The 27,147-nt window shown below is 46.4% G+C and overlaps 1 protein-coding gene across 2 annotated transcripts; it reads left to right on the top strand.

The window, feature by feature from the left end:
• On the top strand, positions 1 to 6,248 carry UMPS (uridine monophosphate synthetase). 2 transcript variants are annotated; one of them, XM_050917094.1, is made up of 6 exons: positions 1 to 210; positions 1,430 to 1,583; positions 2,509 to 3,177; positions 3,733 to 3,908; positions 4,487 to 4,601; positions 5,581 to 6,248. In XM_050917094.1, exons 1-6 carry the CDS (start codon positions 58 to 60, stop codon positions 5,760 to 5,762), a joined length of 1,449 nt encoding a protein of 482 aa, XP_050773051.1. In that variant the 5' UTR covers positions 1 to 57; the 3' UTR covers positions 5,763 to 6,248. The 2 variants fall into 2 exon arrangements, with proteins under 2 accessions (XP_050773051.1, XP_050773052.1); XM_050917095.1 differs by having other exon boundaries at positions 4,487 to 4,621; positions 5,581 to 5,707.
• The last annotated feature ends 20,899 nt before the right edge of the window (positions 6,249 to 27,147 follow it).

Below are 27,147 nucleotides of genomic sequence, written 5' to 3'. Positions count from 1 at the left end.
TGGGCGCCGGCAGGAAGAGGCGGCTGGCGCGCGCGGGCCGGCTTTGCTTGGCTGAGCATGGTGGAGACGGGCTCCGTGGAGCGGCTGGTGTCCGGGCTGCACCGGGCCCAGGCCCTGCGCTTCGGGGACTTCGTGCTCAAGAGCGGCCTCGCCTCCCCCATCTACATCGACCTGCGGGTCATCGTCTCCCATCCGCCGCTCCTCAGCCAGGTACGTGGCGCGGGGGGGGAGCGGCCCGCGGGCCCTACTGCTGCGGGGGGTCCGGTCCGGCCCGGCCCGGCCCGGCCCGCGGGCCCTGCTCTAGTGTTGAGCAGCGCAGCCTGGAGACGGCAGTGTGGGTATCTGGGACCGTGCGGAGCCCGCCGTTCTGTACCAGCCCCTTGAGCGGCTCTTCAGAGCGTACGTGCCGGTCGCTGTCGGCAGCTCGATCCGTGACAGGGCTCTGCCCCCGCCATAACGTCAGGTCAGTTCGGTGACGTTTAAAAACGTTCGTTCACCTGACAGGGATGAGCGCTGTGCGCCAGGATGCGCGGCTGAGGCATTTTACAGACAAAAGTCAAAGCAAATTTGCTAGTATTGAGGTGTGGAAGACTGCAGAGGGCAGAAAGCTTTATCCTGAAATGAAGCAGGAACAAGACCTGCTGGGTTCTGGACATAAGTATTTATTACACCTTGTAGCTCTCCTCTTCAGCCTCCTGACCTTGGGATCGCCTGTGGCTCAGTTAGTTTATAATCCTCCTTTCATCCTCTGGCTGGAGTGCAGTAAATATTGATGAATATCGGACCTTCAGCTAACTAGGAATTTAGGTTAGTTGTCTGTTTTGAATAACTGAGGCTTTCCTTTATTTAAAAAAATATGTTGTACCCATTGTGGCAAGACTGGAAAACATGCTGATTTTCTTTCTCTTTGTGTATATAAAAAAATAGTAGTACAAGCATGGATCTGTAATATAGGATAAACAGTATCTTTCACTTTTTTTTTCTTTTTGGCCACTGTGCTAGCCCTGTCCGTAGTTCACAGTGAGAAAAAGGTGAGAGTAAATTTAAAAGAAGAGATGAGTTGTTGGCTAAAGGAATGGTGATAATGCAAATAATAATAATAATTAATAATCCAGTGAAGAGCATGTTTTGTGTGACTCTTTGAATAACTGATTGCTGACCACTAATTCCATGAATGAAGTTACCAGACATTTTTCTTACCTAATCCTTGCCCCCAAAGAGTTTAGTCTTTAATGTATTTTGATAGCACCCACAGTGTGTTAGCAGCTATCAGGATACAAATAGCACTGGCAGAATATTGCTTACAAACTTCTGAGGAAGTAGCTTCTGACCATACACCAATCAATCAGGAATATCTGAAATTGATTCCATGGTTAATATATGCTTGTGGTTTAATTTAGTATTGCTTAAAAATATGATGTATCTTTAGGTTGCAGATCTCCTGTTTCAAACAGCAAAACATGCCAGGATCAAGTATGACTCAGTGTGTGGTGTTCCATACACAGCATTGCCTTTGGCTACAATTATCTGCTCATCCAACCAGATCCCAATGCTTATACGGAGGAAGGAAGCAAAAAATTATGGTAAAATGATTCAAATTAATTAAGATCAAATTGTCCTTTCTAGTTGAAAGATTCGCTTGTGAAAGTACTTTAAATAGTTTTTATGACTTGCATTCTTTGTGTTCCAATGGAAGACCATCTCTCCAGTTGAAGGGAAAAGAATTCCTACTCTCCTGCCCCCCAGAATATATAACACTGTCTGATTACTACATTCATTGCTCGCTGTTCTCCTAGAGCAAGTGCTTTTGTTGCATCTCCCTAACAGGCGCTGCATGAGCTTGTGTCCATTTACTGGTTATGAGGAAAGGTGCCAGGGACTCAGTAGCCTCCATAATCTCTGCAGTGGGATGTTAAACTGCTTCTTGTTGGGTGTAGAACTAGGATATTGGTAAATATATTAAAATGAATGTCTCAGTGGTGCAGATAATTTTCATGCTGTGGCAAATAGCTACAGAAGAGATTCATTTTATGGGTTTAGTTCTGGTTTCACTAACAATAATAATTTGCTCTTCTATAGTGCCTTTCACCCAAGGATTAGTAGAATGAGTGTGTTGGTGCCTGTAAGAGCAAATAAATCATAAAGATCTCAAGTTGTTTTGCAAATATGAATAAACCTCACAACTTCCTGTGGTATAAAGGAGTATTATATCTTCTCAGGAAGGTCAAGTCACTTCTATGGAGTTACAAAACAAGTCAGTAACAGAGCTGTGAACAGAATTTTGATGCCTAACCTCAGTTGTAATCATTATATGCTTTACCTTCCTAGAATGCCAATGAAAGCAAAGCACCTTACTGTCTTCAAGACTAATTCATTTACGTAATAACAATGGCTTCCCCGATACACATAGTACGTTTAGCTTTAACAATAGCAAGTCTTAGGGTAACAATTTTATGTTACTTTTTTTAAGCTGGTGATTCAGTGGATTGTGTCTTTATTGATTTAAAGGTACCAAGCGTCTGGTGGAAGGCATCGTTAATCCAGGAGAAACCTGTTTGATCATTGAGGATGTGGTCACAAGTGGATCTAGTATCTTGGAAACTGTAGACGTTCTTCAGAAAGAAGGATTAAAAATCACGGATGCCATAGTGCTCCTGGATAGAGAGCAGGGAGGAAAACACAGGTTAGAAGAACGAGGGATTCGCCTACATTCTGTGTGCACCTTGTCCACGATGCTAGAGATTCTCCAGCAGCAGAAAAAAGTTGACTCTGAGATGGTTGAAAAGGTGAAGAAATTCATTCTGGAGAATTTCTTCAAACCAGCAGAGCAAAATGGTGCTGCTCCCATCAAACAAATATGCAAAGAAATGAGCTTTAGCGCTCGTGCTCAGCTACCTGGAATCCATCCTGTTGCAGCACGACTTCTCAAGCTCATGGAGAAGAAACAAACTAACCTATGTCTCTCTGCTGATGTCACGGACTCTAAAGAACTTCTACAGCTGGCTTGCACTCTAGGCCCCAGCATTTGTATCTTAAAGACTCATATTGATATCCTGAATGATTTCACTCAAGAGGTAATAAAGGAGTTGCGAGCACTTGCAGACCAACATGAGTACCTGATATTCGAAGACCGCAAGTTTGCAGACATTGGAAACACTGTAAAACATCAGTATGAGGGTGATTATTTGCAACCTTAGTTTACTGTGACTTTTTTACCAATACCTTTGCCTGCTGAATATAATGTGATTCCCTTTAGTGCAAAGATATGATGATGATACCTATAATGATTTTTAAAACACAATTTACTTTGTTTGATTTTGCTTGTCTGAACCTCTTCATTTAAGGTATGATAGTATCTCTGTTGAGCCTTCATCACCTGAACCTGTTTGTTTTTTTCTTTCTAATCATTTTGTTCCATGTTGCCCTGAAAGGTAATACTAATGACAGTAGGCTCTGGGTCTTGATAAATGCCTTTCCAGACAATGAAAACAGAACCTTACAGGTGTTTATGAAAAATATGATTTAGAGACAGTGGCTGGTTGTGTTTAGGCCGCTTACAGGTTGTTCAATCAGATTGTACGTGCAGCTGCCAGAAACTGTAGTAGTTAAAATGTCTTAAAAAATACGCATTGCTTATTGTGCTCTGTCTTCATTAAAACACATTTCATGCTTAAGGAGAAATTCATAGTGGTACTTAACTAAAAATATGTTGCTTTCTGTTTTTCTTCTCAGGTGGTGTATTTAAAATAGCTTCCTGGGCAGATATAGTTAATGCCCATGTGGTTCCAGGCTCTGGAGTTGTGAAAGGGCTGAAAGAAGTAGGGCTTCCTTCACAGCGAGGCTGTCTTTTGATTGCTGAGATGAGTTCTCAAGGGTCACTTGCCACTGGTGACTACACAAAATCTGCAGTAAGTAGTAATTTTTCTTTGCTTGAAAGATTTGCAGATTGCTCTGGCAATGGAGATTGGTTGCGTGCACATCATAACATCACAGCCTGCATTTACAAACAGCTTTTCAAGTACAACTACTAGTTACCAGATTTCTCTGCAGTGTTTTAAAGACAATAAACTGTAGACTTTCAGATCTTAAGAGGTTGCTCACAGCTTCAGCGTGGTATCACCAGGCTGTCACTGACTTGTTTTGAACTATCATCGTGACCACATTACTACTTTCCTTAGCAATCACAATCTGTTAGCTTTTGTTCTACATTCCCAGTCTAATGTCCAGTCTTCTGTTATACAGCTTCTAGTTACATGTAGGTTCTAATAAGGAGCTGTCAATTCTGCATGCTGTGTGATTATTTCTTAAGTAGTGAAGCTAGGACACGGAGTGAAACACTGCAAAAAGCGGATTTCTCACTGGCGACTTACACTGTCAGACAAAACATGAAGCCTTAAGGTGGCAGGGCTTGAGACAACTCATCGGTCAGGTTTAGTTTTAAGCCTGGGAATTTGTAACTTTGTTCTTTGGTTTTTGTTATATTTAGGTACAGATGGCTGAAGAAAACTCAGATTTTGTTTTTGGATTCATTTCTGGTTCCAGAGTTAGTAACAAACCAGAATTTCTTCACTTGACTCCGGGGGTCCAGATGCAAGCTGGAGGTAAAAACGCTCCTGGGGAGGTAGAATTTGCAATGAAATTTCTCACGGTCATTTCCGAAGTGACTTTTAAATAATAGAATGTTTACAGTGTAATTTTTTTGCAGCTGTTTCTAATATAACTATCTATTTTGAAGGGGGAAAAACTGGTTGATATCCCATGAAAATAGTATTGTGCATGTGCAGTGCATCTTATCCAATAGGTGTGGGTGCTTGGATACAAGTATGAGACCGTATGTGCCTAGAAGCAACAGTCCTCAATACTTTCTCCTGAAGATCTCTGGGAAGCTTCCAGAAGGAGAACAGTAGGCTAGGCAGCCTTTTTGCTAGGCTTCTTGCTACCTCAAGTTTTGCGTGCAATGGAGTGCGCAGCTCCAGCGTACGTGAAAGACGTGTAAAATGTGCTATCATTAGACTGCACATTCAAATGTGTAAGTGAACACAGCCAAAAAACGTAAGTAAATACAAACAATGTAAAATCCTAACCATCACATATTAACATTTTTATTTAGTAGAATTGAATACAAAAGAATCAGAAGTCTTATGCTAGTAAGTAATGCATTTCCCAATACTGTTTCGTTAGGATACTCTCCTTTTATCCGTAGTTGCTTCATGTAATCAAAAGCAAAATCACATAATCTTCATTTGAATGCAGAAAATTCCGTTTAATTATGTGACTGTTTTGTTAAGCAGCAATCAAATCATATGCAAACACCAAATCCCAATAATCCTGCCAGGGACTTTTTGGCTAACTACTCCATATAGAGAATGAAAAATAAGCCCCTGGATATTGAACTCACTGTGAATGATACTTAACTGGGCATTCAAAGCAACCTCATAGAAAATGTGTCAACTTTGAGGTGTTAAGAACTCAAGCTTGTGGCTCCTCTTGAGTCCTAATGTCTGTTTTAGAACTTCTAGGAGATGGCATTACTTATTACAAATCAGAAAAATGATGTAGCTTATGTGTTATGTGTTTCAGGTGATAACCTTGGACAGAAGTACTTAAGTCCACGGGAAGTTATTAGCAAAAGAGGCTCTGATATCATTATTGTGGGACGTGGCATCTTGTCTGCATCAAATCGTTTAGAGGAAGCAGAGATGTACAGGAAGGCAGCATGGGAGAGCTATTTGAGCAGACTTGCGGTTCATACACAAGATTAATTTGAGCCCAGGATTCCCAATGCATTCTAGAAGAAGCTGGAGTAATTTGGAGGATGTTTCTCCCCGTTGGTTAGGTTGACGTCTACTCTGAACTCAATTGAATATTTTGCTTTAGGTAAAATCTGCCACGGTCTTAAGTTTTTAGTAACATGTATAAGCTAAATCACATTAACTGTAACCATTGTTTCTTTGCATTTGAGACTTTGAAACCAAAAATCACTGCCCAACTTTAGTCTTACTTCCAATTGGTCCTCCAGTCTATTGCTTCCGAAAATAATAAATGAAAACACTCCATGGGGTACTTGCTGGGTTATTACTGCCCTCTGGTATTTCCTTTAGTTATGGAAACAGTGCAGGTGGAGCGTTTTCAATACTGTACAACAAAGCTGGCCATTTGCTACATTGAATGGGACAACACAACTTGTGGGGTGCACAAACTAGTCTGAATCTGTTACTTAATAAACATTTTAATTGACTCTCCTTCAATTGGTGAGTTTGTTCCTCTATCTCGTAAAGATCTTGGACTAAAAACTAAGGGTACGATAAGCTTAGGCCTATAACTTTCAATTACTGCCCGTTCCTGGTATGTTTGTAACTGCTATTGTGACTAGTATGAATTATTGGTACCATGGTTCCTCTCCAAATTTCCTATGATAAAATTACAGCTGTAGCTATGAGTTAACCCAGGGTGAAACTGATTTGCAGTGGGGCTTGGTAGGTCTATTAATGAGAGGCAAAAGGACAAAGTCCTGAGGTTATACCACTGTTGAATTTCTAGTGGGCTGGTTATTTTTATAAAAAATCTTCAGTGCTTTTCCATCATATTTTTTCACCATTTGAGATTTTTGATTAAAGAGAGGATGAAAAAATATATCTGATGTATATTGGTTAAAGAGATGGAGTCATCTTAAATTTGTCCCATAATGCGCTTCAAAGTGAAACTGAATTGGGTTTTCATTGTTCAGATCAAGAAAAGCAAGAGTATAAATAATTGTGGAATTCTGAGTTACTACTTATTAAGCTAAAGCATAATATGAATTTAAAGCATGTATATAACATAAGTACCTTAAGCTGAGAGTCACTTTAAATACAATTCTGGTTCAATATGGAGTAGGAACAACTTTCAACATGGCATTGAGAAGTATCATTCCTTAGTTATACCAAAATTTCTACTTAGTTTTTTTGGGGAGAGGTCTAGGGTAGAGATGTGGTCAGCCTTTGAAATGTACTCTGCTGGGTGTACATTGGACTAATCCATGCAGAATTTTTAAGAACAAGGAAAGCAGGGTTGAACATGACTGTGGTATTCTACCTTGACATTAATACAAGAAAGAGAGAATCCAATGTGCTCTTCAGACTTTAAGTAAACATTGCTATCCATTGAGTAGAACGATGCAGAATTACTTTGTCTACCCTAATGAAGGTATTTCGTGGGGCTGAGGAGTTCATGGTATGAAAGATTATGGGAAATGGTATTCTGAACATGCTGGTGTTAAAATAATGTAAGCTGAGCATCACTTGGTCACTTCCCATAAATCCTCTTTACGTGAGAATCACTAAGAGGTTGATCATTTGGAATTCTATTAATCCTCCACTTACTCGCTGAGCTGGACTTTTCCTAGCAAAGCTGAAGAGCTTCCGTGGCCTGTCTCACCGGTGAAACTTGATCAATCCAGGATCTCTTGTGCGAAGTAAGAGATATTGGAGGTTAGCTGCCTAGCAATGCATGTCTTTCACAGTGAGTTCTTGGTCTCCAGTTTATCGCTAAAGATGGTAATACTAAGGCTTTCTTTGCTTTGTGTTTTAAGAAGGTCACAGGACACTGGATTTCTGCTGCCTGTCCTCCTGTTGTAAGTGATAGCTAAGCAGAAGGAAACTTGCCTGATGCATGTTCTGTTTATACCCGTCTCTCCTAAAAACTATTACCTTTCCCCCTTCTTCCACCAGAGGGAGCTGTGACTCTCCCTTGTGTGCTTTTTGAAGCCACAGTACCATTTTAGCTAATAGATTTCATCATAAGCATGTAGTGTTGCTGTTCTCATCAGAAGCTGTCTATTTTTCAACAAAAGTGTAATACTCTCACTGCACTGAAGCTGATCCCATGACTGAGAGTTGCGGGGATTTATATGAATTATCTTGAGCACAATATTTGTCTTAAGTGGTGATTCAGTCCTGCCTGATGGAACAGGCTCAATTTCTGCTATTGCAGTGCAGGGAGATTAATGAATTCTGTGAACTCCGTTGTTTCCTAAAGTCATGCTCTTATTTACGGGATGGGTCATAAAGACCTTGAACCAGCAACCACGACTCTGGCTTAAGCCCTCTGTTTACAACCAGTTAATTAGGTCTATCAAAAGTGACACATCTCTGGAATCGAATAGTGGTGACAGTTGGAGAGAGTGATCCTAGTATCCAGTTTTTTTTAGCAAGTCCCTGTATCCCAGAGCATGGCATTATTTCTTTTTTGTTGAAAAAAATGAGGTTATTGATTTTTATTTGTTCAGAATTGTTCACAGCCCTTCATTAATGAGTGGCATTCATTCTGCCGTACAATTTATACTTCAGTGCTTCAGTTCACGCTGGTGACATCTAAAACATTTCACTTACTAAACAAGACCAAATTATCCCTCTTGCCTGCACTGCCCCACGGGCTCTTTATAAAAAGGACTGTTCCAGCAAACAAGCATGTGCAGCTCTAATCTGAGAGAACAATCATTTTCTTTCAGGCACGTGAAATGGATGAAATCCACTTCAAATTAGGCATAATGTTAATTTCTTTTGCATGCCCCTGCTGTTTACATTCCATGAATGTTCCCGCGGTTGGTCAGAACTGCATTTGTAACATGGGAACTAGGTCACAATTTAAAAAACTCATTTACATCATAATGTATGAAGCTGACCAGGCCAGAGAATGAATTACAAAGACTTTGTCAGAGTCAGGGATGGAGGCAGATGACTAGTTTCTATTTAGTTCATCAGCTGTCAGGTGATGAAATCTTAATCTAGTTATAGTGTATGAAATCCATATCTACAGTGAAACTCCGTTTATAGGGAAATAGAAGGAAAGTTCCATATTCTTAATTGTGAATTATAATAATAATAATTGTTCTTAGCCGTTCATCATTGTACATTGCTATACAAGCACTAAGGATGGTAACTGAACAATGTGCAGCTAGCCAAGGATTAGAGATGGTACTTTCCCTATATAACATGACACTCATTAAGTGATTTGCCTAAACCCACTTAGTGTCTGTATCAGACGCATGATGAGCAGTTGGAAATTTTCTCCTAGTTCTGTTTTCAAATGTAATTCTATTGAATGATCCCCAGTGACCATGTTCAGTGGCCTGAATATTACAGGGAGCAACACAAACATTGTTTGAGGTTAGGGAAGAGTTCGCACCAAAGGAATGTGAAATACCCTCAGGAGGTTTGGCTGGAATCTTGTTTTGGGAGGGCATTGACTCTGGGATGTGGATTCCATTTTGGAAGGCCTCAACCTGAAACTAACTCTGGAGCACCTGTCTAGAGTGTTTAATCCGTTTTCAGAGACACAGTTGACTCTGGACATGGTTTGAGCCTCACCCAATGTGGTTAATGCTGGCTCAGAACCAGTGGTAGCTGATAGTGTTTTACCCTTGAAAGCAGGGCTTTGGAGCAGAGCTCGGGGCAGCTCTGGAGCAGTAGAGCTGCAGGTTTTTGCCTGGAGCTGGAACGGAGCCAGAGCACCACTCCAGCTCTGCTTGAAAGCAGCCTGTGCTAGCCCAGGATTTTCTTCTAATGGATTCCGTGCATTTTACTGGAGTCGTGGCAGAACCCCTGAGCTGTAATTGTCTTGGTTTGCCTTCATCCCACCTGAGTTTGGCCCAGCTCATTGCACATTAACTTCCATTCAGCTCCATACCTCAAGCTAGGCTAGACCCGTCTGCGGCAATGTGGCCAGCTTGTCCCAGAAGGAAATGCTACCAACCCATTCTGGCGCTGTGGAGGATGGGAATGCATAACCTATGGTTCTGTTTATGGAAAAAAGCTGCTGTGTGACTAGAACTGTTTATAGCCATTGCAGCAGAGGCAAGTGTCATGTCCTAGTTAGCAGTACACAACAAATGAAAGTTTAAAAGTTAAGAGTGACTCGAGCCAACATAGTCACAAAAATGATGGCAGGTTGGAGCTTGTGGAGCAGATCAAGCGTGGTGGTGGTGTGGTAAATTGACCACACGGTTGATTTTAGATCAGACAGCCTGAGGTTCCTTTATTTCATACAAGCATATATGCAGGGAGAGACAGCATGACCCCACGCAAGAGGCAGGCTGCTCTACTTACTACAAATTCTGCCATGCTTATAAAGGTTAAAAGCGCAAAACGTAGCACACTGCTTACACATGTTAATTGCCTTATTTGGGATACAATATTAATCCTAAGAAAGCTGACCATTTAATTTTCCCATTTATGGTTTTTCCTGTTATTGTCAAGTCTGCGGTTTGACTGTTCTAACACCCTTTTCGTTGTGGTCTGGTTACACAAAGACAGCTGTCACCAGTTGGCATGTCTTAGGACCCTCTGTCTTATCACCTAGTTCCCTTTTCCATGTTCAGTTCCCCTTATTTTGGGGCCCTGACCACATCTTTCTGCCCCCGCATGCCCTTTGTACAGAAAAACAAGTCTAGCTGCAGTTCTAATATTCCATTGCTTTTGCTTATCAGGCCTCAAGACTAACGGGGGGAGGGGGGTCTTTTCCCTGACATTTCTGTCCTTTGACGCCCTACTGGCATCATTTCAATTTAAACGTCGATGCTCATTAAATTATTAATTTCCTTAATTGTTGCCTGCTCCCCATCTTTGGTGGTCACTTCCTCATAAGCGTGTGTCTCCAGTGTTTTGCAGGCCAACTCCCTAAGAGGGATTAGGGCTACTTGGTCAGAGGTAACCTTTAAAGTAGGCGCAGGGTGAGGGAAACATCCTTTGCAGGAGCAATAACAAAATCCCATACTGATTAATAAGAGGGTTACTATTGCTCCCCATATAATGAAGCAGTGAGGTTGGGACTGTTGGAGGGTTTTGGTTATAAAGAACAAGGCATCATACTCGGTACACAGGGTTGAGACTCTATAGGCTGTCTGAAAAGCATTATTCTCGGCTTGGTAAATGTTTTGGAGCTGGTGAATTTGCCCCTGTAACTTGGAGATTTGTTGGTAATTATTACTCTGGTAATAGAGTAAATTATGGAACCGATTGGGTACCAGAGTGGTTCAATTAAAAGGTCCCTGAAACCGGAGGGCCACCTGCACAGTTTTATCAGTGGGCCAGTAGATGACATGATTTCCTGTAACCGTGGCTAGATTAAAATGTATGTCCCACAAAATAGTATTATTGACATAAACACAGCTATCATTAGCCTGGATAAGTGGCTGTGCAGCAATGGTTATTATCTGTCTGCTACCCTCCCAACAAATATGGTAATTGATAGTGACAATTTCTCCTGGCTTCAGTTTTCGGACACGCGGGAGCTGTGGAGGTTCTAATGGCCAGAAGGTCCGCTGGTTTCCTAATCCTATCAAAATATCAGGTGTTATTTCCAGGGCGCCAATCAAAAAACGATTAGGCCCACTGGGCGGTCTTACTTCCCATACATCCCGGTGGATTACCCAGTCCCACATACAACCCCCCCCCAAGGACCAAGGAGGATTCGGTATGTGGGGGCCCACACTCCTTTCACTGGCCCATAGGCCTGGAAGGAGCACTGTGAGCACCAGCATTTCCACCCAGAAAATTTCCACATGTGTCTCCAAGGCCACAATTCAGATGGTATGCCTGAAGCATTTGTAAGGGCAGTAGGCCAAGCCTGGTGCTCAAGATCACTCCGAATGACCATTAGCTGGTCATTCAGGAAATCCTGCACCTCAGAACAGGCCAGATCCCACTGCAATGCCTTCCCCGTTTCAGCAGTACTCAAGATCATCTTTCTCAGTAAATCTTGGGTCAGAGCACTAAGAGTGGAAACAACATGCAATTCGCCCACAGCAGCCTGTACCTGGCTTACCTGCGCCCCAGTAATAAGACTGGTGGCTTTTTCTAATTGGCCCAATTTTGCATCATGCTGTTGATTTTTGTAAATATTCCAAACAGACGTGGCACTATTTGCCCCGTCCCATAAGGATCCAGCTAGAGGATCTCTTTTTGCTAGAGGACGCACTCCAAGCTTCTTCTTGTGCTAACCTAAGGGCAGCTCCCTGGGAGCAATTGGTGTAGGTAGCAGTGATCTGAAAGTGGGATACGGGCAGGGTAAATTTGACAGTTCCCAGCGTGGCATTAAGTATGGTCCATCTGAACCCCCCCTGGGTTTCTTTTCCTAGAAGAACCATAACACAGCTGCTGGTTATACACTCGGATGCTTTTTCGGGAGGCCTCTAGGTTCGTTGTATGGGAGAGGGAATACTGCAACAGGGTACAGGTTATATTATTGGTCACTGGAATAGCCTCCGGGCAGGAAAATATTCTCATGGCCAGGCAGATTCTGTGGGTATATGTTTGGTTGTTTACTAATTGGGTAACCAAAAAACAAGAGGGACCCTGTTCATGGATGGCATAGCAAAATCCAGGGACCAATATCATATCTACCTCTACATGGAATCCATCTATTTCAAAGACTGTTTCTTTGGGCTGACTTGTGGTGATATTGAGGACTTGTATTATTACGGAACTAAGGGTGGTCCATTCAATCACTCGCTCATAGGAACTATTATAGATCGAGAAGAACAACCTTGTTGAACAATAGTCTAGCAAATCACTATGATGGGATGGTCTTGGCCAGTGGATTACACTAGAGTTTTCAACGTCACTTAAATCAGGATGAGTTATGGGTATGGTGGCAGGGGTTGTGAGGCTGATAGGGTTAAGCATCCTTTGGTACTCATTATCGGGTAGCCAATTAGGAAGTGCAGTACAAGCAGATGGCACCTGCCCATAACTGCAGGACGCAGCCTGTGGAATAAATCCCAAGACTCAATCGATACCACATTCCCAGGAGTGCCTCCCACAAGTCCCTCCCTGCCAGTGTACAATACTTAATCGTTTATACCAAGGCCAATTTTCAATGTCCTTAACGGTTAGAAATTTCTGTTTCTTTGGATCTGCTGCTGAACACACGTTCCTTTTTCCTTCTCGGGATAGCAATGGTCTTGCTCCTTGTAACGGGAGGTCCAAGGGCACTCTGGGGCGGCCTTCGGTTGTAGGAAGGGTCTTTGTTGCGGGGACACTGGTCGTCCCGGGCATCCAAAAGAACATAAAGGTATTATGAAAATTCAATAACAATAAAAGAAACATGGTTACGCATATAAACCAGAGAGAGGGCATAAGCCATTTTCGCACCATGGCTGATTCCTTTATCTTAACCCTTGGGTCAGCCATAACAGCCCGCCGCTTTGTCCCCTTTAGTCTTACTTCCTTTTTCTAAGATTATATTTTAGTTCTTTTTCAGGAACTACAAGGGGCCCGGGTGGGCAAAGGCCTTGCTCAGTACTCTGAGCCCGACCCATGGGACAGAAGGGTACAAGGGTGGGGTCCAAGGGCAGTGATGTCTTCTTGCAATGTGAAGCGTGGACCCAATTGGTGAGCCCTCCACACTTGACCGCGGTGTGGGTAGTTAACAGGACTTGGTAGGGACCCTTCCAAGGAGGCTCCAGGGAGGACTTTCTCTGGTACACCTTAAGGTAGATCCAGTCTCCTGGTTGCAATGGATGGCAGGTGGTGTCTGCTGGTTCAGGCAGGGCGCTTTGCACCTGTGAGTGGATAAATCTGACATGATGGATTAACGTTCTGCAATAATCCAAGACTGTTTCATCATTCATATGCAGATCCAATTGATGGGGAAGTGGAGGTGGGGAAACCGACATCCTCATGGGCCAGGCCATGAGTATCTCATGTGGGGACAAGCCGTGTTTACGCATAGGCGTATTTCTCATTTGCATTAGGGCCAGGGGCAACGCATCAGACCCCTTGAGATTAGTCTCTTTGCAAAGCTTGGCCAATTTGTTTTTTAGTTCCCCATTTTTCCGTTCCACCACCCCTGCACTTTGGGGGTGGTGGGCACAGTGCAAATGCTGCGTAATGTTGAGAGCCTTATAAACCTGTTGCATAACTTGGCCAGTAAAATGGGTTCCTCGGTCACTGTTTATGGAAACAGGCAGACCAAATCTGGGAATAAAGTTCCTAAGTAGTTTCTTTGCTACTGTGACGGAGTCAGCTTTCACGCAAGGGTAAGCCTCGATCCATCCCAAGTACATACGCACACTAACACATACTCATAGGAACAACATTTTGGCATGTTAATAAAGTCAATCTGAATATTTACAAAAGGTCCCCACGGGGTGGGGTGAGCCGCCGGTCTAGTCCGGACTGGCTTACCACTGTTATATGCTAGGCAGATAGGGCAAGAGTTACAGTATTGTTGGGCTATAATGGATAATTTTGGAGCGTTCCAATGTCGCAATACTGTTGCAATCATCCCTCCTTTGCTCACGTGGGCCAAGCCATGGGCCACACGAGCAAGGTAGGGGAGTAAAGCCTCAGGCACTACCAGGCGACCATCCAGAGAGCGCCAGAGGGCGTCCTCAGGGTGCTGAGAGTACCCGTTCTGTCTCCACGTCTTCTTTTCCTCCTCAGGCGCTGACTCTTGCATGAGTGCCAGGTCATGAGGGGAGCTGGTCGGAGAGAGAGACTGATGCTGTGCCAGCATACAAAGGGAGGAATATTCGAGCGGAGCCGGAGACCCGGAAAGAGCTGCCTGCCTGGCAGTAGCATCTGCCAGGGCATTTCCGGGGGTCACAACATCATAGGGTTTTTGATGCGCAGAACACTTAACAATAGCAATTTCAGACGGGAGCAGCAGGGCCGATAGGAGAGAATTAACATAAGGACCATTGCTGATTGGTGTCCCCCCAGAAGTGAGAAATCCCCTGTATTTCCATAGTTGCCCATAGTCATGAACCACCCCAAAGGCATATCTGGAATCTGTATAGATGGTAACAGACTTGTCTTTAGCTAAGGAACAGGCCCGAGTAAGGGCGACTAGTTGGGCCGCTTGGGCGGAACCAGCCTTTGGGAGGCAATGGGCCTCTATGGGGCATACTGAGAGCAGATTGCATATCCAGCCACAAGCTGGCCCGAGGGAATCCTAAGGCATGAGCCATCAACACAAAATATCAGATCAGGATTGTGAAGTGGAACATCTTGCAGGTCCAGCCTAGGGGAGGAGAGCTCCGCAGTTACTGCCAAACAGTTGTGGGGTTCTCCATCCCCAGCTGCAGGTAGCAAGGAGGCTGGATTAAGTACTGGACACCTGGTTAAAGTAACATTGGAAGCATTTAAAAGCAACATTTCATATTTAGTGAGCCTAGAATTAGAAAGATGTTGGGATTTTCCCTTCGTAAGAAGAGCAGTAACTGCGTGGGGGACCACAACACACAGGGAATTCCCCAGCACTAAGCTAGTGGAAGATTCCACAAGGGCTGCAGCAGCAGCCACAAACCGAAGACAAGGCGGGAGTCCGGCGGCTACTGGGTCCAAAGATGAGCTATAGTACGCAATTGGTCTCTGCATATTACCATGGGTTTGCGTGAGGACCCCCAGGGCCACTCCCTCCCTTTCATGACAATAGAGAGTGAAGGGCTTTTTATAATCAGGGAGACCCAGGGCTGGTGCCCGGGCCAGAGCTAGTTTAATTTGGGTAAAAGCCTCATTGGCTTCTGGGGTCCAAGGGATGGGGTCTGCTTCTTTATCCAAGGTTAATTCTTGCAACGGTCAAACGAGGGCAGTGTATCCCAGGACCCACTGCTGACAACAGCCCGCCATACCCAGGAACCCACGCGTTTGTCTCTTTGTGAGAGGCCTGGGTACCTGGACGATGGCCTGTACTCGGGAGGGGGATAAATGCCTCTCCCCAGCACCAATATCGTGCCCTAGATAGTGAACTTCAGGCAAACAGAGTTGCAATTTAGACTTGGAGACCTTGTGGCCTTTTTGCGCCAGGGCCTGTAGTAAGACAAGCGAATCAGTTTTTGACGCTTCCAGAGAACTGGAAGCCAACAGCAAATCGTCTACGTATTGAACTAGTGTGGAGCCCACTGGGAATCGGACATCATCCAAATCTCTTTTTAGAATTTGGGAAAAAATGGTAGGGGATTCAGTATAACCTTGAGGCAGCCTGGTCCATGTATATTGAAGACACTGATAAGTAAATGCAAATAAAAACTGGCTGCCTTTGTGGATAGGGATGGAAAAGAATGCAGAACAAAGATCAATCACTGTAAAATATTGTGCAGTAGGGGGAATGCAAGAGAGAATAGTAGCAGAGTTCGGGACAACGGGAAAGGTAGAGAGGACAGCAGCATTTACGGCCCGGAGATCGTGGACAAAATGCCAGGTCTGTTTCCCGGGCTTGCGTACCGGTAAAATAGGAGAGTTACATTCACGAACAGTCAGCACAATAACTCCCTGTTCCATTAGGGAGGTAATCACAGGACGAATTCCCTCCTCGGCCTGCTTTGACAAAGGGTACTGTTGTATTCGGGGAAGGGGTTTTGCTGGGTTTAGACGGATTTTAACCGGTTGGGCAGAGCCAATGCACCCGACCTGGTTAGCATGTTCAGCCCATAGTGTGGGGGGAACCATGGCCAGCAGTTCCGGTTGGAGTTAGGCTCGTCCACAGAGGCAGGCTCTCGTAGTAGCGCCAGAACGTTGTTCTGGACAGGATCAGGTACGTCCAAATATACTCCCTCAGTGGTGCAGTATATTGTACAATTAAATTTACACAGCAAATCCTTTCCCAGGAGGTTAACAGGAGAACAAGGGCTGAGGAGAAATGCATGATAATCAGAAAGAGGACCAATAGAAACAGACACGGGAGAAGACACAGGGTGAGGGATGGGAGCGTTGCCTACCCCCACAGCATTTACAATTTCCAAGGTTAGTGGGAGGGAGGGGAACTCTTGTGCATGGAGGGTAGACTGCGATGCTCTGGTGTCTATCAGACAGGACGTGGGAATACCATTTATTACACAAGAGACAGTAAGGCCTGTTTGATCTACAAGGAGAAGCGGGGCAATGACGTTACCTGTCTCCAGGCTATCCTAGTAACCCTGGTGGGGTGGTGGCGGTGATGGCAGAGGGTCTCCCTGGTAGTTTTGGGGTTGCAGTTGTACCGGGTTTTGTACAAATCAGCTGGTGCGAAAGGGGCATTCAGATTTCCAGTTACCCTCCTTTTTGCAAAAGTGACAGGATCCAAACTGCGGTGCGGGAGATGACGAATGACAAGGGTTCGGTCCAACTTTACCCTTCCCCTTTCCCTGCTTTGAGTAATTTTTTTTTGCAAGTTTCCTGCATGGTTTGGATTTGGAGGGCCATCAGTTTGGTTTCTGCCTCGTCCTTTTTCTTTTCTAGCTGCCAATAGAAGTGCTGTGCAGCCGCTAAAATCCCCTCCAAATCCTTCCCTTCCCAATCAACTATTCCAATTTTTAATTGCTCGCTTACTTTTGGGAGGAGGCCTTGTACAAAGGCAGCCACCACTGCCTGTTTGGCTGTGTCCTCCGCCTTTTCTGTTCCGGAGTGTCTCTCAAATACTTGTTTGAGGCGCTCCATGTAATCGGCAGGGTTTTCGCCTTTATTTTGTTTACAGGCATTAATTTTTGTCCAGTCTGTTTTCTTTGGGCATACCGAGAGAACTTCTTTGACCAAATCATTTCTAAGTTAGACCAGTCTATCAATAGAGAGATTCCTATCGGTGTTGGGCCAGTCGGCCTTCTGATAGAGATGGTCAAGGGTCTCTCTGGGCAGCATTGCTCTTAAGAGCTGATCCATGTCAGCCCATGAAGGGTTATAACACCGAATAACCATACGCAACTGCTCCTGGTATTTGACCAGATCTTTTCTGATTTTTGGAAATTTATCAATTAAGTTATACAGGTCTCCTGGTGACCAGGGAGCATACACAGTCACCATCTCCCCTTGACCTCCCAGCAACTGCTGTAAAGGGAATAGGTTCTCCTCTGGTAAGTAAGTTCAGGGTTTTCTGCATCTCCTTCAGAAGGTTCCTGTGCCTTGTACAGTGGGCGAACTTGTATACTGTGGAGATACTATAAAGCCTTTTAAAATAGCAAATTGATTAGACAATCATCGCACGGGCGTATCTTTGTCCGTGTCCAGATTTGTCCCACTGTTCTGTCCCTGCAATTCCGCTATTGCTTGATCAGCCCTCAGAGACAGCGCTGCAAGCTGGTCATTTCGAGAGGTCGGTGTAGAGGTTGATGACACAGAGGCCATAGAGGAGACAGGAGAGGTTTGCAGAGACCGAAGCCCCTGGGAGGACGAATCCAAGGATAAGGACTGGGAGGTCTGTGGGGGGAGTAAGCTCAAGCTAGACTGAAGAGTGATATGAGGGAGGGGAGGAGGCAGCGCCAGCCGGTACAACATTTTCCCCATCTTCCCTTTGGGATCGCCCCTCCACCCCGTCACGGGTCAGGGGAGTGGGCCGCTGTCTACATTCCATGCATAGATCAATTAGTTCGTCTGATGGGGCTGAAGGTACAGGTACAGGGGCTGGCGCCTCCCGCTGAGGCCTCGAGGGGAAGAGGGAGGGATTCGGGCCAGCAGCAGTCTGGCCCGAAAGACCTTGGGTGTGAACTAGTTTTTCCTGTGTTTCCTTAAGTTTAAGCTTAAGCTTCTCTTGGGAGTCCTTAAGACTCCTCATATGAGATTCCTGGCGCCGTTTTCCCATTTCATCATGCCAATCAAAATACGCATCAACCTGCCCCTGGGATATGGCGTTGGCAAGAAGCGCGCCTCGCAGGTGCACAGCCTTGTCAAGGTCGAAACTCCCTTCTAGGGAAAATTGCAGTTTTGGATCATCTCTGGTGTACCAGTTCCATTTCTTTAAGTACTTACATGTTGATTGGCCATAGTTTGAGTACATATAAGCAGCAGGTGTGCCTTTTGGCAGGACCAGGATGCCCTTTGACCCTCCGGTCCCCATTTTCAATCAGCGCCCTTTCACTCAAGCCTTTCACACAAGGGATGTTTTACAACAAGTTGCCACAACTATCTACACCTGAATTGGGGTGCTTGGACCCGCCAGCAGTTCCATGACTATCTACACCCATGGGAGGGTGCTTGGACCCATCAATGGTTCTGTGGCTATCTACACCCCACCCACATTCAGATGCTAGGACTCATCGGTGGAAGGGAAGAGGTTAGGGTAAAGGATAACAGGATAGGGTCACAGACCCAGACCTAGACAGGCTCCTCGCCAGGCATGCCATACAGAGGAGACCTAGTCTCAGTCAAGGTCCTCATAAACATTCCAAGGTGTGGTTGTGGGGCTTGCTTTCGAGGCACTCCCGGTCATGAGCTTGTTAGCTTCGCAGGAGGCTCGGGGCGTCTTCCCACAACCGTCACTCACTCCGGTCTTGTGACCTTTATCCTCACACACACACAGGCGCGCAAATCAAGATCCTGACACAGCCATCAGGGCAGAAGACAGGATCCAGCCAATTACGGCCAGATCAAACCTACGGACCGATAGGAGCTGGTCCAAGGCCTACCGAGCCACACCCAGTGGCTCTCACTGGGGAACAACCAGATCCAGAGGAACAGAACAGGACCAAACAAGATCCAGGTGAACAGAACCGGATCAAAGGGCGTCAGGCCTGTCTGATGAATAAAAGTTCAGATCCAGCTCATAACTCACCCAAACCCTGAGCCTACGGATCAGTCCTCCACCAACAACCCACAATAGAGATTTCAAAAGGTCGCTTACCTTTCAGATGGGCCCAGGGTTTGGTGGGAGACTGCCCGTGGTCCTCTGGTCTGAAGAAGTCATCTGTGGATCCCAGATGAGCCCCCAAATTCAGCTCCATACCTCAAGCTATGCTAGACCCATCTGTGGCAATGTGGCCAGCTTGTCCCAGAAGGAAATGCTACCAACCCATTCTGGCGCTGTGGAGGATGGGAATGCATAACCTATGGTTCAGTTTATGAAAAAAAGCTGCTATGTGACTAGAACTGTTTATAGCCATTGCAGCAGAGGCAAGTGTCATGTTCTAGTTAGCAGTACACAACAAATGAAAGTTTAAAAGTTAAGGGTGACTCAAGTCAACATAGTCACAAAGACGGTCACAGCTTGTGGAGCTTGTGGAGCAGATCAAGCATGGTGGGGAGCCCATCAAACCTGGGTTTCCCACGACCTAGCTCAGCGGGCTGGCTGTTGGATATTCTTTGTACAGGTGGAGCATGCCTCCTGGGTCAGGCTCCACAAGTGAGATAAGCAATGAACCATTCTACGGTGCGACTGCCACCAGCGCTTAGGTATGAGCTAGACTTCTGGCCAGCTCAGTAGCGGTGGGGTAGTGGCAGGACTTAGGTGGCTTTGTGGAGGCTCCATGGGGCAACTGTAGGCATGTACAGGGTGAGGCAGCAAAGTAGTTTTGTAAATATCAGTGTGAGTTAATATACATCTAGCACCCAGATCCTCAAAGGAATCCAAGCACCTAACTCCCTTTGCCTTGAAAAGCCCAATAGGCACGTGAGTGACTCTTTAGGCTCCTCATCACTTTGAGTCTCAGTTCTCCCATCTGTAAAATGGGGATAATAGCACTGCCCTACCTCATATCGGTAAAGAAAGATGATGCTAAAGAAAAGGAGGTGCTCAGCTACTGCAGTAACTGTGTATGTGGAGGGGGAAGAGGGTGGAACCCCCACAGAAAAGTTATTTATTAAAAAGCAGCCCTGGGGGGTGGAGGGGGTGTTTCTCATCCCTGCTTGAGGGTGGAGATTACAATATTGGTTAAGCTGTTGTGCATTTAGTTCTTTTGCACTCATCAAAATACTGGTGTGATTAGCATCACCTGTAGATACACACTGGGATGTTTCACAGCCTTATCCACAGCATGCCATTGTTAGGACCATGAAAATGGGTGAATGAAATGCAAGGGGAAGGGTTTTCTGATTGCAATAGTGATTTAGCCCAGAATCCACTTTGGAATATGAACACCCCTATCCCACCCAAAAAAGCATTCCCTGGCTATGCTATGACCTGTACAAACCCAGAAGATGGCTTTTGTAATGTCATGGTGGCTCCAATTTGGCCAGGCCTGTACTGACATTTTTTGCATCACATGAGCCCCTAAGATATTTTCCTCCTTAGTTTTCATGCAGGAATGGGAGCTGTGGTCAGGCTGCGTAAGATCTTTAGGGCCACAACCAGGCGTTACTATGTGACATGTATCATTCCCACGGCTTAGTCATACACTAGCCTAGCAAAGGGCAGGTCAGATTGTCTAAATAGTTACAGTCCCTCTCATCATCATGGTCACTCTGTTTACTTTTTCTGCCTTTTCTTTTAACTTGGAAATACTGCACTGGGCTCACCTGGTGCCTCTTGTGGTATGTACATGCTATTTCTGTATAATGATCTAAGCAAAAGCTGACTCATAATGAGAGCGTTTGGGGCTGAGTAGGCCCAGTAGCGGGAGGTCGCTCTCCAGGTCAGTTGCCAAAGCCCCTCTTCAGCATTTCACTCCTCAGCTGATCAGGGAGCTGCCAAAATGTGCAGGCTTCTGAGGTTCTTGTTCTAACTCCCTCATGCATTGCATGGGGAGCCTAGCTCAGAGTTGGGGGTTTTACCCGGCAGACCACATCGGGGGTGAGGTAGTCCAGTGCTGAGGGAAGAAGGGCGGAAGTACGCATGCTTTGAGGAACTGTGCCAGAGTGAATGGCGTCCAGGCGAAGAGGAAGGCTGTGGCAGAACCGAAAGCAAAGCCCTGGACTCCTTGGTGCCAGCTGGATGTTTCAATCACAGGATCAGATTTTTTTCCCCCTCATACATTATTAGAAGTTTCATACCATTCACTGAAGCAACCAACCAAAGTGCCACTTCTGACCCACTGAACTAAGTGGTGCAGAGGTCAGCTGTAAGAGAGAGCTTGTCCCATTTGTGCGCTCTGTAGTGACCATTAATCAAAGATGCTGAAAAAGACTGAGGCTAAGATGCTGAAATACTAAGAACCATCAAAAGCACAGCAGGACCCATTCCACCACCTGCCTAAACAGTTCCTGCAAATCTGTTAACAAAAACACTATTAGCTAATGAGTGGGTGGGAGTGTGGGCGTGTGCATGCTTGGTAGCGGAGTAGCTACAGCATCTATCCTAACCCAAGAGGTTTATACCCTCAATCATATCCAAAAAGCACCATAGCCTAATGGCACATAACTGTGTTAGGAGACCCCAGCAGAGGGCACTGTACTAGTGAATGCCTCCTGTAGAGGAAGGGGCTGGAGCAGAGAGCCCTTAGCATTCATTTCCAGCTGTGGCAGGCATGTTCCAGCAGTGACCATACACTGGATCCAGCTTCTAAACCATCCAGCGAGCTGCAGCCTGTGCAATAGGCCCAGTGGCAGGCTAGCGCAGCTTCTTGGGAATGTTTTGTTTAATGTTGTGCATTACAGCTAAAATTGAATCACAAATGAACTGTGAGATGACCCAATTTAAAAGTAATCTGCAAAAGGAAAGAAAATTGGAGTGATGGCGTTTTATTGCCGCCTTTATGAGGAATGAATAAGCCAGCCCCTCCACACAGGCATAAACCTGTACATTACACAATCTGTAAGACACTTTGGCCACGATAAGAGCCAGTCAGACAGTGACATCACAGACATCAACTGACAGAGGAGAACTGGTTTTTAACACCCATTATTTAAAACTCTCCCTTTTGTTTGGTTTTTTATTGCAGGGATTCTGCCACGTTCCAGCCACTGCTGGCTGCCCATGACTGTAGACAGTGGTTCCGATGGTTAAATTACCTTTAGTTTTAGACTAGTGTGTGTGTGTGTGTGTCACTGTTAAGCTAAACTTCTCTCACTTCAGTCTCTGTCACCTGTTATGCCTTTGGTCACTCCATTAAAGAGGCCTCTACCATGAGAACTCTCCCTTGTAGCTACTTCTAGCTCATAATGAAATCATTGCTCAACCATCTCGTTGCTACATTAAATACACTGAGCAGCTTTAGTCACTCACCAGCAAGGCAGATGTTTCCAGCCCGTGTATCAGGCTTGTAGCTCTTTTCTGAGCCCTTGCCAACGTTGCACCATCGTGAACTGCAGCGAGCAGCACTGGAATCCAGAAGCCAGCTCTTACCAGGCTATTGCTAAAGTTAAGTGCAAGCAGAATTGGTTTTTTTGTTTTTTTTTTTAAATGACAAACAAAACAAGCCAGGCTTCGTGTATCCAGGGTAAAGTAAAAACTTTCTCACATGGCCCCCGCCTCGCCCCCTCCCACCGCCCCCCCTTACAGGGCAGCTTTAAGCATGTCGCCAGTGACAGCCAGTCCAGTCTGGTGCCAGCTGCTGAGGACAGCAAAGTGGTTCTGTCGTGTATTTTAGTTTTACAGCGCAGAGTTGAAGAACAATCTTCTTTCGTCAAATCAGGGCAGCCTGGGGAATGCGTCACTGGTTTTTTGAGACCATCCCCCGCTTCACCCCTATTTTACTGTGCTGCAAACAGCTGTGATTTGGGACCAAAGGGCAGCCTGGGTTTTCCTAATACAGGAGCACCCCCTGTCCTTCCCAACAAAAAAAAAGCCACCCCAAACCTCAGCACTTGGTCTGAAAGTGCATGACCTCAGATCTCTGCTCAGGCAGGTCACCCAAGGAGAGCTGTTTTCACTTTAGTGGGCTTTGCCTTGCCGGGGCAAGGGGAGGTTGTTTTTGACCATAATGACACTAGCACATTGGTAACACCAGTGGTTTCCCTGTGGTGTGGCACGTGCCTGGTAGGCATAGCAGAAAGTAGTCAGTAACCAGCAGAGGTGAACATAAGCTGGTCCAGTCTGGTGCTGCGTACCGGCAAGACCTGGTGTGGCATGGCGGACCAGACTGACTTCCCCAGGCTGGTGCTTTAAAGGGCCCGGGGCTTCCTGGAGCACTGCTGGGGCTCAGGTGGCATTTTAAAGGGCCGGGGCGCCTGCTGCTGCAGGGAGCCCTGCCCCTTTAAATCGCCACCCTAGCCCAGCTGCTGGAGCCCCAGGGGAGCGACGACAGGGCTCTGTCGGCGATTTAAAGAGCCTGGAGCTCTGTTGCAGTAGTGGCTGCGAGAGCCCTGGGCCCTTTAAATCGCCCCTGAGCCCTGGCGCTCCCAGATGCCTCTGCAGCTGGTAGCTCCGGTGAGTGATTTAAAGGCTCTGGGGCTCCTAGCCGTAGCTGGAGCCCTGGGGTCTTAAAATCTTGTTTTAAAGGCTCCCCCGACCTCTTCCAGTTGAAGCCCTGCCTTTTCCGGTTGACGCCTCACCTTTTCCGGTTGAGGCCAGGCACCCTGCTCAAGACTCTGGCATACCAGTAAGTCCTTTAACTTACTTTCACCCCAGTAACCAGTCAGGGCCGGTGTAACCAATAGGTGAACTAGGTGGCTGCCTAGGGTGCCAAGATTTGGGGGCGCCAAAAAAGCGGTGTGTCCCCCCCCCCCGCAATTTTTTTTACACTCTTGCTCCTGGTGGGGGGAGGGGAGATGGGCCACTCGCAGCCGCATTACCACCTATCTCTGCGAGCATCCTTTGCACCCACAGGTCCCTCCCTCCACCATGCCCCACATCATTGCCCGCCCACCCACTGATGCCAGCCTGGAGCCAGCAGCTGGCCCTATTGACAGCAATGCCGCAGGGGAGGGGGAGGGCAGGAGTGGGGGAAAGGAAGAGGCGACTGTGATGACCGCTTCACCTCCGGGAGTGGATCATGGCCCTGCCAGAGGATACAGGGTTAAAGAGCTGCAAAAGTGTAACCATCCTGAGCACAGGCCACCTTCCAAGACTTCATCTCCTTCCATCCCTGCAGCCCTGTGGTGCAGGTAAATAGAGCCCCATTTGGGGGGAAACTGAGGCAGAGAACAGGGATGTGACTTGCCCAAGGTCACCTGGGGAGTCATTGTTGGAGTCCTGGTTTGAACACAGGAGATCGAGGCTCCTAGTTCTGCACTGGCTCAGATCATCAGACCAGAGGCCTTCAAGCCCTGAGCTCTGCACCTGCCCGCACAAGGTATTAATCTGGGATTCAGGGGCAGCACACTGCAAGTTTTCAGTGAAGAAACACAGCTGCCTCGAGCCCTTATGGCTACAAGGAAAATCTTCCAAAGGTGATGGGTGTCTAGCCGACAGAGTTTTGTCTGCCTGAGTCTGCAGCCAGCCTGGGACAACAGCTCTAGGAAATGTGGCAGTAACGGTTAAATCTAATTACGACACCATCAGAGCCAGATGTTCATGTAACATAGGTGACCAGTTGTGTGGTGCACAAGCACTGCAAGTATGAGAGCAACTCAGGTAAAGTGCAGCTGAATGCTAGGCATGCTGCAGCACCCAAGAGATTTTTGTTCTCCCACTGATGCACCAGTAACTTTACTAGGTAGAAGTTTAGTGACCACATTAGGGCCATATCCTCCCACCTCCCAGCATTGGGCCAACTGCCCCTCATCATTCTCCTGGTTGCTTGTATTGTTAGTGATGGGAGATCTGCTGTGGATTGTGGGGTACATATGGACCTGCCTTTGCGGGCTCAGTCCTGGCCCAGCATTTGAAATAAATTGCCCTGAGTTTCAGAAGTACTGAGAACCCTGGAGTTCCCACAGACAGCGGGGGAACCACCAGAGCTCAGCAGCTCTGAAAATCAGGCCAAGAATGACAGGCCGAGCTCTCTGAGTAAGGGGCTTAAGTAACAATTGGCATGGGGCAGAGTAAAGCAACCAGGATGGTCGTGACAGAGGCTGGAACTCTGTCCTTGCCTCACACCTGTGGGGAAGACAGGTCTTCAGACCCCCCCTCCCCCGCCTCCCGCCTGCATTGCACTTTCCAGCCCAGGAGCAAGGAACCATTTCACATCTTGGAGCTGAAACCCAGACCAGGGAAGTAACTTGCCTGAAGTCATCCAGTGAGTTGGTGCCAGGGTGGAGAATAGAAGCCAGATCCCAACCCCCAGCTCTGTTCTCTGATCCCCAAAACATCCCTTTCCAGCGCCATTGTGGGGGGCAGGGCAGGAGGGTCTCCAGCCAAGTGCAGGAGACCCACGGCTATTTATTTTCATTAAATATGTAGACTAAATAATGAAATTAATAAATTTTCAAGCCGACCGTGTATTAATTCTAATGAACAATGCGACATTATGCCGTATTCATTTTTTAAAGTTTATAATAAGCGATGGTCCGGGGGAGGGGGGGGGGTCGCAAAAGGTCCTGTAACCAGTGGTGTCACAGAGATAACTATTGGGCGTGAAATGACTCGAGGGGCTTAGCTATCGCTACGACGACACTTTGTTCATTGCATTTGTATGGTGCTGTGATTTTTCTGCCCAGCGGTTAGCCTACCTCAGTGGGCAATAATTCCCGGGGACAGGCCACTCCCTGGGGACAGCTGAACAAAGCATTCTGCTTGTGCCGCCACCTCAGGCCCCACTGCTGATGTGCCCCCCTGCACCAAGGGCTGTGCTGGCTTTTACACTCACTGGGGAACTCTGCCATGGGCAATGAATCCTGAACAGGGAAGTTAGGGACAGATTCCGTCTTGGTTGTGCTGCACGGCACATGAACGGTGCAAGGGAGCGCAGGAGAGGGATGGGGAAGAGCTTCTGACCCCACAGCCAGGGGTCAACACATGCTAAAAACATACTGGTCTCCACCACTATCTTACAGCCTAGCAAAGGGTAGCCCTAGCTGGCCAATGCGTCCATTATGCCACTTGCCTTGTGGGCCAGACCATTTGCCCTGCACGCTCTACCTGCAGGGATGCTATTAAAACAACTCCCTCCACCTTTAGGTTGCCTACCATAGGCACCACTATTGGCCAAAAGGCAAAACTCCTAATCTGCTTGTGTATGCACTGGACCGTGACCAGCAAGTATCTGCTGAAGACACCAAGCAACTCCCACAACCAGGTCAACAGGGAACTGGAAACAGACATTTGAGAATGGTGACTTGTGTAGCTTGCTGCACGTTATACTCCAGGTTACAGTTGCTCTGGGCTTTGGCCCAAAGCTAGTGTAACCCCCACACCTTCTGGGTGTGGTGTTCTGGCCCATCTAGTGGCACTGAGACCACTTAAAGAGAGAGATAAAACAAGTTCTACAGGCTTAGCTAAGAGCCAGTCGGCTTTTAGCTTATGCTGTGGAGGCTCATGAACTAAGTTCCAGAGGTGCCCGGTTTGAGCCCGCCTGCTTACAACTGGGGTCTGTCGGCTTTCCACTAGCACTTCTAGACAGAAAACTCCTGCTAGCTCCATTGAGCACTGCAGTGCTGGCACCTTGGCAGAGCACAGCTTTTGTCCGGCTGCAAGGCATGCACGGGTGCAGCCAGCAGCAGCAGGGAG

The sequence above is a fragment of the Gopherus flavomarginatus genome, chromosome 10 (assembly GCF_025201925.1).
Source record: "Gopherus flavomarginatus isolate rGopFla2 chromosome 10, rGopFla2.mat.asm, whole genome shotgun sequence".
NCBI classification, from domain to species: domain Eukaryota; kingdom Metazoa; phylum Chordata; order Testudines; family Testudinidae; genus Gopherus; species Gopherus flavomarginatus.
This window is presented reverse-complemented; position numbering and strand designations above follow the sequence as displayed.